Raw genomic sequence first — 13,622 nt, forward strand, 5'->3', positions numbered from 1 at the left:
ACGCCATCTTTCTGACAGCCTTTAATCGTATTTTATCTTCTAGCCTTTTAACTAGTATAATACTTAAAGTAAAGTTAATAAATGAAATAAAGGGTAACAAGGAAATGAGATAAAATTAAGGGAAACAAAGAGATAAGTAAAAAAAAAAGGTCTGAAATAAATCTTCAGACACATAAAAAGACTCCAAAAGAAGTGTTTGCAATTGCTAAGTTTTTCATATCTTTTTTTGGGATACATTTAATGAATATTTGGTTTGGTCTCATAGAAAAATTATTTTTTCAATGGGGGAGGAAAAAGGTTTAGCTTCTAAACCTCCCCAGTTTAGGAAAAGGAAAGAGATACTTGAAACATCTTGAGAGAGATATATTGCCACTTTGAACATCCAAATGGGATTTTATATCTGAAGTCTTACATAAGAATTGATTTAAGAAAAGTTAAATAAAGATGTAAAAGTTTTACATGAATCAAAATACATTTAAAACAAAAAAAAAAATTTTCAATTTTTGTTTTGTTTAAAATTTATTTACATCTGGATTTTTACAATTTTAAAATTACTGTCAAATACCTCGTTGCACAGCGGCTAAAAATAATTACTGCCATAATCATTTTTTAAGATATCAATATAATGTTTTTCTTCATGATAGATGAAAAGGACTTGTTATTTTTATGTTCCTATTCAACCTTTTGACCAAAAACAGAGCTATTGTTTTCGTGCTTCCCACTATTCGTGTCCTCTGATGTTCGTGTTTCTATTTAGAGAAGAGATTCTTGCCAACTTGCGAAGTTTACAAATGCGTCCTCTAAGTCTAAAAACAAGTATCACCAACACACTGTCAGCAACATAAGTTGCAACAAAAGCTGTAATCAAAAACAAAAGCTGTAATTACAAAGAAAAGATTTTGGCTTTAAACAACCCAAAGAATTATAAATCATTAAAACAAAGAAAAGATTTTGGTTTTAAACAACCCAAAGAATTATAAATCATGACAACACTCTTTTAATGATTAAAAGATCAGAAAGTGGCACCTTCAGGGAGTAGATTCTTTACATCATCTGGAAGCAGATCAATACAAGACGATAGGTCTTCTTTAGAACGTTCGATCAAAGCTTTGATATGAATCGAAGCGCTGAAATAATACATTTATAAACACTACTTCTTCCTACAACAGTCAACAATAATTAAAATTTTATCCTACAAAAATAGTTTTCTATAAACATATCATCCCGCTTACTCTTTATCAACGGAGTCTTCTGGTATCAAATGTCTGAACATAATATTTCCAACGAGCGTGCGAGAACTAAGAACAAATAAATAACAAATCAAAGAAATTAATAGAAAAAAAAACAAAAGCATTTTCAACTCGCCCACGTCTTTAGCTTCGTTTAGGAATTTATATCACATACACCTTTTGTCATTAAATATTTTTAAGCGAATTTAAAGTATAGAGTTTTATAAGTTTCAAATAAATAAGCGAATTTAAAGTATAGAGTTTTATAAGTTTCAAATAAATAAGCGAATTTAAAGTATAGAGTTATAAATTTCAAAGAAATGTTATTTTAACCTCGTTTCAACCAATTTATTAACAGCGATTTCAGGGCCATCATCAATATCTCTAAAAATAAAATTTGAGGCTCTATTTCAAAATTTTAAAAAATGACTAGTCAACAGTCATATTGAAATCAATACACTAGCTACTTTATGTTAAAGATGTAGTTCTCGAAGCCTCGTCTTGGAATCGAAGAGTTTTGAGGCAAACTTTAGCAGGCTTAACCTTGCGCCCAACATCTTTGAGCTAGGCTATGGCTTTGATCCTAAAGTCCTTAGCGTTAACCTCGACTTTGATTGGACTGACTATAGCCTTAGGGCACCTATCTAGATTGCATCTCTGCTTTTTTATTTTTCAATTACTTACATGGTTTCGTTCAGACGTCCAAGTAAAAGATGTTTTCTCGCAATATCTTTAGGGCAATTACCGTTAAAACCTTCCAACTGAATCTGTGAACTGAAAGATCATAGCTTTATTAATTTACTTTCACATATTTCAAAACTGTTTAACTTTTTTAAACGGGTAGTGCATTTATTTAAGCATTAGTGTTTGGTTTTTCCGTTAATGACGAATAATAACGAATATTGACAAATTCCTATGTCATTCTTTTAAAATAAGTCAGAATTTTTAAAATTTATTAACTTAGAACTCTTTATTTGTTTAAAACAGCAAAGGTTTATGGTGTGACAAGTTTATAATCATATAAAATTTGTTATTTTTGAAAAATAAGTTTAACGGATTTAATAATTGAATAACAATTCTGCACATGCGTCTTGAATGGTTGAAACAAAATAAAATATGGAATGCCAGGTGTCGCAATTTTTTTTTTCTTTCTAGAATCTTACAGCTTAGTATAATAAAATATATAAATTAACTTGAATAATTTCAAATGACTAATGTAGAAGTTTGTACTTTAATAGTTATTATTCGTTGTTAACGGAAAATAAAAAAGACCGATTCTTTGTTTTATTGATAGTGCATTTACTTTAAGTGAGTGCTTTTACTGTTTGTGGCTTGTTTTATTGCATTATCTAGATTCTAAGAATGATACCTCTTTCTTGCACCAGTATAAGACATTTTCCTAGTCTTTCCGGCTTTAAACTGTTCCATCATCGTATTGTAAATGTCTTCACTTGCTTTATTTTTCTTTTTATGGCTAAAAAAAAATTAAAAATAGGAATTTTACAATTGGCTTTTTTTATTACGTCATTCTCAGAAGAAAAACGAAATCAACAGTTTGACAAGACTTTAGCATTGCTACAAAGTATCTTTCAATGAGTCTTAGCGGTCCGAATATATTTTGAGAAAGAAGCATAAAGCACTTTTAGCCTATGCATATTATATTACTGTTAAGTTCACTTCATAAACGTTTAAGAATATGCCCTCAATTATCAAATGTAAAGTTATTCCTAGTTCCCAGCCTCTTTATTTATTCCTGAAGTAAAACAAAGAAACACAAAAACGAAAAACGACGAAAAATAAAACAGAAAAAACATGTGTATAAATATCATACTTTTGCTCTGCGTTTTTCTTAGTTTTATTCTTTTCCAAAAAATCAGGACTTTTGAGAGATTCATTGGGCTGTGAAGCATTCCCCTTTACACGATCAATATCGGTCGTACTAAATAGAGTAAAGAAACGCCTTTTGTAGGTCCTTTTTTTAATGAACTTTTCATTAAAAAAGGACCGTTTGAAACCTTTAGCTACTTCTCTTACGCATGTTCTCGACAAGTTATCTGTAGTAAAAATTTTGGTGGAAAACTATTTTACTACTAAAAAAAACACATACTGTAATAAACCAATCGAAATAAACTAAGTGCATACTGGTCATTAAAGTTTGTTTTATACGCGATAATAGCTACAAATAAAACAAATATCATCACGACTGGAACTGAAACCGTCACCACAATCCATCTCGGAGGATCATAAGACGTGACATTTGATTTGACGATATGAATTCCTGTGCCTATTATTTTAACTTCTCCTTTATTTGAAGCGTTGGCATCTTTGTGATTAAAACTTAAACTTTGCCGTTCACTCTCGCTGTCTAAACAAATTTAATACAACAACTTGACACTTTTCGTTGAATCGTTCGAATAAAAACAATAAAAGCGAAAGCAATTACCAAAAAGTTACCTATGGAGGCGGCATTTATTGAAATTTACTTAAAAACATTTTTTAAAATGAAATTGTTTTATTAGTTGATCCTTTCTGAGATCAACATAAATCAACATAAATCAACACATAAAAATAACAGAAAACTCTCAGCAGTGGATACCAACCGATCATAAAGCTCGGTTTAGAAGTAATTTTTCATTTGAGATTTTTTTTTTAAATAGATTTGTTTGTTTTGACTAAGTAAATATTTAAAACAATGTGTGTTTTGCTTACAAACACAAAATGATAAAAGCATCAAGTGCTTTTGATTTAAAACTATTTTGGTTCGAACAGATAGAATATGATTCTAACAGTTTTGGAAGGTTTGTTTCATTCATTTGTAAAGAGATAAAATTAAAATTTTCTGCTAAATGAAAATCTGGGTTAACAAATCTTTTATCCCTAACATGGTAAAAACTGATGAACGTTTTCTTTGAGCGAACAAGAAAAAAACGAGAAGAAGCGTTGAAAAATATCCTGTTGTAATCGCATTCCTTTTTACCCTTTGTCTATGATAAAAAAAAAATTGTTTTTTTAACCTAAGAACCACTTGAACATGCACGAACTTAGAACAAGAGCATAAGAAGAAAAAACATACATTTCCTGTTTGTTGTTTTAGAACTGCAATCAGATATCAGCAAGATGACCAACCACCACATCCTTAACTTTTAAGATTTATCTAAAGATTATTAAGGCATTCAAGTCAAAGTGTCAACTAAAATACATATTTGTGTACGCTTGTATTTGCACATGCGATGCAGCAAGCTGTACATACCCTGACAAAAGAACCACGTCATTCGTTTGCTTGTCTCGGTTAGTACCAAAATCTATGCGCAATTTTTATAGAAAAAATGTTAACATAAATATTTCTAAATAAAATATTGTTATATCTTAATCATAACATCAGTACAATATACGAGATCTCAGCTGCAGAAAAACATAATAACGTGATGAATCAAATTTCACTGCCTATAAATTTTGTAACAAATATATTTTGTCCGTTCATCGAAAAACTTTAAAGTGAAAATCCCAAACCAATGTTTCAAATAGGATTATTAAGTTTAAGCTTTATTAAATTTAGGTTCCTTAAATTTCTTTCTGCGCGCTTTCTTTTCAAAAGATAAACTCAAACAGGCTTGCTGTTAAAAATAATGATGCAGCATTTTTGCATTTGCAAAAATTGCAAGTGCAAGTTATTAGAGTCGGGCTTACGTCCTCTCAATTCTTGTATTTTAAAACATTAGTAATTTAAAACATAAACAGTTCAGAAATCAAACTTGAAACAGGTCATAGCATATAAAGATGAAATTGTTCATGATTAAAGATTCATTTCTTCCGGGTCAAGTAAAAAGTCAAATAAAAACACACACAAGCTTAAACATAAACAAACAACAATAAGTTACCATAACTAACAGCAACCTTTTTCGCTTTCTTTCAATCTTCATAAAATGTCCACTGAGCTGGTTGGATTAAAAGATTTTAAATAGAATATAAAATTTTTTTGAAAATCTATTTATCTTTTAAATCTGTGTATTTTTATATAAATCAATCTACTTAGAGAGTTTTTAATTGGTGATATTCTTTTGGATGACAGTGCGGATGTTAAATAATTATTTTTCTATTGATATCCTGATTAGAGCTATGAAAGTGTGATAGCAAAATAATTAAATTTTAGATCGTTTAAACAATTTAAGTAAGGATAAAATATGACATGAGCTGTTTAAAATGGATTTTAATTTAGGTAAATTACTAAGGTAGGATTTTATATTAGGTACCACAACCAAACCAACCAAAATCATAATATAACATGAACAGCATCTTAAATGAATTTTGATTTAGGTATGCATATCGTCTTATAATTGTAGATAATCCGACATTCCTTTTTGTGTTGTTAAGCAAAAAAATGATAAAACTTTCTTTCCAAAAAGCTCTTACTAGAACATTCTTACTCCAAAATTCTCTTACTACAACAACATTGAGTGATTCAATTAGTTGTGTTTAATATATTAGCCTATACGATCCATGAACGTTTGATACCTATATATACCACCAATAAGTACGATCTCCATGTACCACGTATATGTGCCAACTACAAGAACCACCTGCATGAAACCCATTGTAGCTTTAAAAAATTACACATTTACAGGTTTAAATCATTTCAAGTCGTTTCCCGAAGAAGAATATCAGATTTCATGATCACATGATCTGATTAACCTGTTTAATGTAAAGCGTTTTTCTTTTCCGTTTTTTTTTTATAACTGTTTTTCAAAAAGTTTTGAGCTGTGTGAATCAAACAAATCAGAAACTTCGGATTTTTTCTGTTAAGAACGTCATACTTAGCATGCGTAACGGTTTGAAGAGGTGTTTGACCAATACTCACCGATATTTTAAAATGGAATTGAAAGCAGAAATCGAATTTATATTACATGCGGTAGTGCTAAAGTTTTAAAAATCAATCTAAACACTTCGTTTGAATTAAACATTTCGTTAAGCATTGAATTTCATAAAATAATTTGAATAAAAATATTGGCAAACAATTTCGCGATTTGTTGACAACTAATAATAGACTTAATGATCCATATGTTAATTAACGAATAAAAACCTTTTTCGCAGTACGGTTTAATCTGTAAGAGATATATATCAAACTGTCTGATTATATTATTAGCATTAAATTAGCAAGATTAAAAAGCATGTCGCGCTTTTTCTTTTGTGTAATTTTTTCAAACGAACAAAGCTTTTTTTTAATCACGAAGAGCGTCTTTATATTGCTATTAACTTGGGCATCTAAAAACTTTTGTTGTAAAGCATTGATAACTTTGCACCTATACATTTAGTAAATAATACACATTTTTGTTGCGTGTGTTTTTTGTGTTGGGTATTTTAAAAGAAAAGCATCCTACCAACAATAAAGAACAAACGAAAAAAAATTTTACAAGATTTAGAAAGATAATAAAATAATTGGCATACCAATCTTGGAGCGTAAATTAAAAACAAATTTTACACAATGAGATCTTTTAAAAATCTAAACGAAAGATCAAGAAAATGATGAAATAATCAATGATCAACATTCTTTTTCCTATAATGTTTTTAAACTCTACTTTCAACGTTTATAACAATCATATTAAATTCACCAAAAAAAAAATGAAAAGAGGAAAAAGAAAAAACTATTTCCCTGTACGTTTCCGCTGTACGTTTGTTAAAATGTTCAGCTGATTTTGGACGCAGTTCATTTGAAGAACCTTATCTGTGTGGTCAGAGATAAATGGGATAAATTGCTATGTTATCTGTATTATAACATTTTATTCTTATTGATAAAATTGATCTCTTAACAAAATTAGTTAATAAAAAATTTGATGAATTAGACAGATTTGAAAGTTCGCAACGCAAAAAACGCAACCAACCTTTGCAACTAACATTGGCTTTTTGTCATAAAAAAATTTTTTTTTGGCACTCTAGAACTCCCAATTGGCACGCTAAACTAATTTGATCAGCGTATTTTTTTTTAACCAAATTGGTCGTAAGTGTTAGACTTTGCATTTTACAGAACTCGTTTTAAAGAATTCGTTTTCTTTACAATGTAAAAGTTATGTTTTATCACAAGAAGAATGTTGTATTGTTAAATGTTAAAGTTAAGTTTTTGATTTTGTACTGCGGATAGAAGAAGTTTTGCTAAATAGCGAAATGGGTAGCTTGAGCCTAATTATATGCCATTTAATGTTTTTCGACTCAGTAAGCTGTAGCCTATTTTTAATACGTGGATACTTTAAAGAAACTCTTTGGATTAGCTCCAAAGGAAATGTTAATAGCATGGCAGAATGGCCAGTTATGACTAGTTTACAAAGTTTTTCAGGATACAGCTAAAACGGTCTAAAGTTAGTTTTAGTTTTATGTCAGCATGATAAGTAGTACTTATTTTTGACGCTGGAGTATTCTAATTGGCCAATTCTTATCACATGATTCTTATCAGCTGCATAATATTTACTATTGTTGCTAATTTTGTTACCACTGTCAATGACATTTGTAACTTGTAAATAAAGTTGCACTTAAAGTGACAGTTATAGTGGTTACCTTTTTTAGTTTATTGTATTTGCCTGCATAATTATGAATTAGTTCGGATTTTTGTGTGTTTTGGTCGGAATTTTTTGTAATTTGCTCGGAATTTAGTTACGCTTTCGTCGAATTATCTCTTTGCAGAAGTGACATATTATTGCTGAAGATTAAAGCGATTGATCTTTTGAGTTAAAAATATTTCGACTGCTTATTTTAAAAATAAAAACAAAATTTTATTTCATTTTAAACTAATCTTACTGCAACTTTAATTAACTATGCTAAATGCCCATAAATCAAGTTGGTGATAGTTCTGGAGTAGCATTAGATTGCAAATTTTCTAGTAACTCAATGTGTTGGTAAAATTAAAGAAGGAACAGACTTAGAGCAAGCAGTTGTAAAAGGGTTTCCCCTCTTTAAAAAAAATTCTTAAATGCTCCTTTAACCTTCTCTTTCAAATTTCTCTTCAAATTTTTAATCAAACCTTTTAAGTGAAAATGTGTCATAGGTCTCGGGATGTACCAAATTCATTCATTTTGCTAGGATCTTACATACCATAAATAGAAAGTGTGCACGCACGTTACCTTACTGGCAGCTAACTTTTTGTATTCTCAAAACACATAGGAAATTTAACCTCCGAAAGAAGCTCAATAATGGTCTTGTGATGTAGCACTTATTAACAACAACTTAATGGAGAAACGAAATTGCTAAAATGCAGAAGCCGGAGTTGAGCAGCAGCACCTGCAGTTAAAAAAAAAAAAAAAAAAAAAAAAAGGAAGCGCTCATCTCATCTTATTTAGGGGCCTAACTTCTAGGGTTGAGAAGCGATGTTTTATTTTCTATCGTAAGAAAAGGGGGTGAGTGCGAATGCAGAAATTGTATGGTCGAGTTACCGACGTTAGTGGTAATCTCAGGGGGTTCCATTTACAGCAAGGTTTTCTTAAACGCAGGTTTTGACTCTGTAAGGGAAGTTATGTTTTTTTGCATTATTTTGACCATGCTTTTTATATCTTTCATTCTATAGCCAACACATTTGTTAAAACAGCCGTTTTTTTCAAGGTATTAGACTCTTGTGCAAAACATTTATTCAAGCATTAAGCTCATCCGATTGGCGTTAAGGCCAACCTCTAATAATTGGCTTAAGTGACATATGCCTGACATTGAAAATGCGAAACCAAAGAAAAATTAAACTTTTTAGTAAAATAACTGGTAACATATAAACCATTAGAAGACCTTCAACTTTAATGTGTCAAAGACCTTCAACTTTTTAATGTGTCGAAGACCTTCAACTTAATGTGTGGAAACTTCTTTAAAATTAATACTCTCTACGAAACTTACGAAAAATGAAGTTGTGAACACACGTACCTGTTAAATGATAAATTTACCTACAATAACTTATTGTTCCGTATCAGACAATAATTAGTTGATCTGGTGCTATGGATTTTATCCTAAAGAGTATTTATTCTTAAGCGGTTTTCTTTGCGGTTATTAGTTCTGCTAACTTCTTCTTTGTCACTTCGACGTTGATGATATATTATGTAGATGTTCCTATTATTTGTCCGCACGGAAAAGTTAAGTGATTGTTTTTTTTGTCTATGTAAATGACGCGTTGTAAAATAAAATTTCAACAACATTTGCAAAAACAAAACTTACCGCTAGTTAAAAGTGGGTTAGGTTTGACCATTAAACTATCACTGGCAACTCAAAATATAAATTGATCACTGGCAACTCAAAATATAAACTGATCACTGGCAAGTCAAAATATAAACAGAGTACAATCCAAATCTACAACTTCTACAACAAATCTACAAAAGTTCTCTACAAAAGAAATCTTTAAATTTTAGGTAACTAAATACATTTGGATCTGGAACCAATTATATCTTGAAAATTTGTCATTCCATTTCCCTCCTGTTTCTGAGAAAAGACTATAGAAATGTTTTTACTGTAATTAATAAGCGCGTAAAAAAATGTTATTTTATTTAAAGTACATTAGTTACTTAATTTGTTCTTCCGTCTTTTTACTGGGCATAAAAATGAGTAAATATTCATAAACCAGAAAAGTTCTTTATATTTTTAGCAAAAGATTTTAGCGTTTTGTTTAGCATGAAAACGACAGCTTCTAAAAGTTGACAAAAAATCTCAAATTGGTCATGGTGTGGAGATACCGCAAAATTTTCCCATGACTTTGCATAACAACAAGGATGTTTACTATTTTCAGGCCTAAACAAACACAAGAGAAAAAATTTATCAAGTAGTTACTTATAGTTGAAATAGCTTTTTATAGATTGGAAATATGTGCCTGCCTGCTTCAGGTTCACTTAGGTTCAAATTAGTTTGCATCTGGGTGTTTTGATGTTCATTTTTCTCCTAACCTAAGTCACCTTTAACTGCAAATGATTATAATAATTCAAGAAGAGGACTTGAATTTAGCCCAGTGTTATTGTTGCATCTTTATTGGGATTACTAATATTTACACTTAAGATCTTTCCCAGAAAAAATGCCCATAAGATATCTTTCTATTATTGCCGAAGATTTGTGTCAACTGAAGTTAAAAAAGTTTCTCTGTCATTTGGGTAGTAAATATCCTCCCCCTGATCTGAAAGTGTCCATACCAGTACAATTAATTACCAGTAAATAAATTCATTCGCCTTAATTTGAAAACCTATAAATAACATCAAATTAGAGCGGTAAAAAACATTTTTTTTCACAATTGACTTTATGCGCACTTTTAAAGAAATATCCCTTGGGGTATTAAATCGTAATCGCGGGTAGGAGATTTTAAGGTACTTGTTTGACACAATATTATATACAATCGGAATACTTTGAAGTGGGTACACAAAACATTAAAACAACTTAATTCAGTTTCCAAAATTATTTTGAAATTAACTAGAGCTTTTAATTCAAAAGTTTGCTTTACCGGTCAATATTGACAACTTTCCGATAACTAAAAATATCAAACATTCCGGTTAATATTAGAACACGTTTAAAAAAGATCCAAACGGAATTAGGTTCAATTTGCTTCGTTGGAGAAATTTTGATAGAACGAGTTTTATTCTAAAGTAATACATTAAAGTGATCGTTTCTTTTATTCAAAAAAAAGTTGTAACTTTTTTATTTCTGGTCAAACTATTAAAGAGGTGCACATTTTTTTATTTCTGGTCAAATTTCTATTGGTCAAACATTTTTTTAAAAAAATTTTTAACTTCTTACATCTATTTTCAATAAATTTTTCAAGAGGAAGGATATTTTTTCAAGAGGAAGGATATTTTTTCAAGAGGAAGGATATTTTTGCGAATTTTTAAAAGTAAATCAGTTTTTCTAAGTTTAAACAAAAAAAAGTTTTTTTTTTTTTTAATTTTACATTTAATTAGTCGTAATACAATAAAGTCCGTGATATATGCTCTCGTAATACACCAAAATCCATGACATGTTCTCGTAATACATCAAAATCCTAGATATATGCTTTCGTGTTGCAATAAAATCCGTGATATATAGACTAATTTAAATAAAAATATGGTATCTGATAGAAGATCTAATGATCTTGTCGCCAGAACCATAAAAAGTTATAATAGAATATAACTTAAGCAATTAATAAATATAGACAAATAAAAATAACAAAATACAAAAAACAAAAGAGCGTGTTTATACAAATTTCTTACTTTTGAAAGTATTTCAATATATTGTCATTAAAGAGAACGAATTTTTTAAATTTCTTTTTAAAGACTGGGAAGGTAATTGATAAATCAAAATTAGGTAACACAATTTTGTTCCAGAGATTTGGTGCACGATAAGCTCGACAGAACTGATTGAATTTTGTTCGACAAAAGGGTTCAAAGAGTGAGTTATCATTTCGTAGTGTATACTTATTTTTTGTTTTTAAGGTAATAAAATCTTTAAAAACGTGTAAGGACGAATTGATTTTACATTGAAACATAAAGCATAATATTTTATATACATTCAATATCAATCAATCAATCAATCAATCAATATATATTTCGTGTTAAGGATGTTACAAAAAAAACACAGGTCATTGCAAATTGTAATTCACTAATAAAACGCAATGACCTAAATAATATAAAGAAAAGATAAGAGAAAAACATAAGAAATAAACTAGTCACATAGTAAAAATAGAACTTTACAAAAATTTATAAGTAACACTTATAAAACAGACTTTTAAAAGAATTAAAATATAGGTCAAATAGTTATTATAATGTATTCACATATACATACATATATACGCATATACACAAATAAGAAATTATAAAATGTACATAAACATAAAGAAAAAAGTTATAGAGGTTAAGAATAAAGTTAAGCGTAACTTTTTAGATAAAAATGATGGAGTGACTTTAAGAACAGATTCTTGGATCTAACGATAAAATCTGTTTTTAGGGTGTACGGAAGGGTGTTCCAAGAAAGGATACACTGATATGTAATGGAATTTATTCCATGTTTAGTTGTCTGTTTTTGTGGGATGGTTAAGTTGTTAAAAGTGACTGATCTTAGGTTATGCCCACACGTTGTCCTACTGTTAAAGTAGTTACGAAATATGGAAGGAAGAAGACCGTGTTGTTGATCCCAGACAAATGAACAATTTAGAAACTGAGACAAATGAACAATTTAGAAACTGTTACTTCATAAATGTTAAGTACTTTTATATTATTGAATAAAAACTTTGAGTGCGTAAGTCGATTTTCAAAACAAATTAAGCGTATTGCGTGTTTCTGACGATGGTAAAGAGTACGCAACTTACTTTTGCTTGTATTTCCCCAAGCAATATTTGCATAGTTAATATAACTATGTATAAATGAGTAATAGAGTTGGATTAAAATGGTTTTGTTTAAATAATTTCTTGACTTATAGAGGACTCCTATATTTTTAGAAACCTTTATTCTAATGTAGTCATTATGTGGTTTCCATGTAACATTCTCATCAAGATAAATGCCCAGAGAACTAGTAAAAGTTTCCTTTTTTACTTCTAGTTCATCAATAAGAATTTTTGGCATGGTTGTTGGTAAAAAACGTTTTTTAGATATAGGGTGAAATAGAATGTATTTTGTTTTATCAAGGTTTAAGGTCAATATGTTACATTTAAACCACTCAGATACGCATTTAAGTTCTTAGTTCATATCAGAAAACAGCTCATTAATATTACTGTTTGATAAGAACAAGCTTGTATCATAAGCAAACATAATACTCCGATGATTAGCTGCTTTACTGAAATCATTAATATAAATTGACACCGCAGGTTATTTCAGTATAGTCACTTTGAAGGCCATCATTAGAGGTAAGAAATTGCTTTCTATTTGAAAGGTAACTATGAAACCACTTTAGCATATTGTTTGTGATTCCATAGTATTCGAGCTTTTTAAGCAACATTTTATGGTCAACGGTATCGAAATCCTTCAAAAGACTCCTAGGGTATATTGTTTTTTTTCGAAAGATTCTGAAATTTCCCTAACAAATTGAATAATTGCGTGCTCAGTTGAAATACTTTTTTTAAAGCCAAACTGTTTGGAATATAGTATATCATTATATTACATTTTTGGGGTGGCAACATTGTGCACAATACCCAGACTTAAGTACTTGCCCTTTTTGATTAAAATTCGAACATTCACAACGATATCTAATATAAAAAATGTAATTAATAAGTAATATTTATTTCTTAAAAATCTTTTTTTACCCCCTGAAACAGATTAAAAAAAAAAAAAAAAAAAAAAAAAAAAATCATTTCGTTCCAATTAACTATTTAAGAGCAAGATGAGAGATTAACAGATTCGGGTAGAAAATCCCCAGTTATGAAACATCAATTTAGACGAATAAAAAGATCTGAGCAACATAGATCTTTCCATTTTTACAGGTCCAATCGTT

The 13,622-nt window shown here is 29.5% G+C and overlaps 1 protein-coding gene across 5 annotated transcripts; it reads right to left on the minus strand.

Moving 5' to 3' along the window:
* Positions 1–500: 500 nt before the first annotated feature.
* LOC145183368 (uncharacterized) lies at positions 501–7,129 on the minus strand. 5 transcript variants are annotated; one of them, XM_090084689.1, is made up of 13 exons: positions 7,106–7,129; positions 6,672–6,948; positions 5,108–5,164; positions 4,480–4,531; positions 4,303–4,383; positions 3,372–3,594; positions 3,061–3,168; positions 2,599–2,703; positions 1,914–2,003; positions 1,563–1,613; positions 1,233–1,298; positions 1,027–1,127; positions 501–806 (listed from the first exon to the last, which is right to left on the minus strand). In XM_090084689.1, the coding sequence occupies exons 5-13, from the start codon at positions 4,361–4,363 to the stop codon at positions 754–756; spliced, it is 858 nt and encodes a 285-aa protein (XP_089940815.1). In that variant the 5' UTR covers positions 4,364–4,383; positions 4,480–4,531; positions 5,108–5,164; positions 6,672–6,948; positions 7,106–7,129; the 3' UTR covers positions 501–753. The 5 variants fall into 5 exon arrangements, with proteins under 5 accessions (XP_089940815.1, XP_089940814.1, XP_089940816.1 ...); XM_090084688.1 differs by lacking the exons at positions 4,480–4,531; positions 7,106–7,129 and having other exon boundaries at positions 6,672–6,936; XM_090084690.1 differs by lacking the exons at positions 4,480–4,531; positions 5,108–5,164; positions 7,106–7,129 and having other exon boundaries at positions 6,672–6,921.
* Between the last annotated feature and the right edge of the window lie 6,493 nt (positions 7,130–13,622).

Source organism: Hydra viridissima, unplaced genomic scaffold (genome assembly GCF_058129835.1).
Source record: "Hydra viridissima isolate aposymbiotic clone 2 unplaced genomic scaffold, HvirCarnegie_v1 scaffold_4, whole genome shotgun sequence".
Taxonomy (NCBI): Eukaryota; Metazoa; Cnidaria; class Hydrozoa; order Anthoathecata; family Hydridae; genus Hydra; species Hydra viridissima.

Bases quoted from the DNA above. Each gene is read 5' to 3' on its own strand.
- LOC145183368 (XM_090084689.1), bottom strand. From the start codon at position 4,363: ATGTGGTGGTTGGTCATCTTGCTGATATCTGATTGCAGTTCTAAAACA. The intron at 1,614-1,913 runs GTAAGTAATTGA...TTTTATTTTTAG, and splicing joins GGACGTCTGAACGAAACCAT to AGATATTGATGATGGCCCTG. The intron at 1,299-1,562 runs GTTAAAATAACA...ATTTGTTCTTAG, and splicing joins AATAAATTGGTTGAAACGAG to TTCTCGCACGCTCGTTGGAA.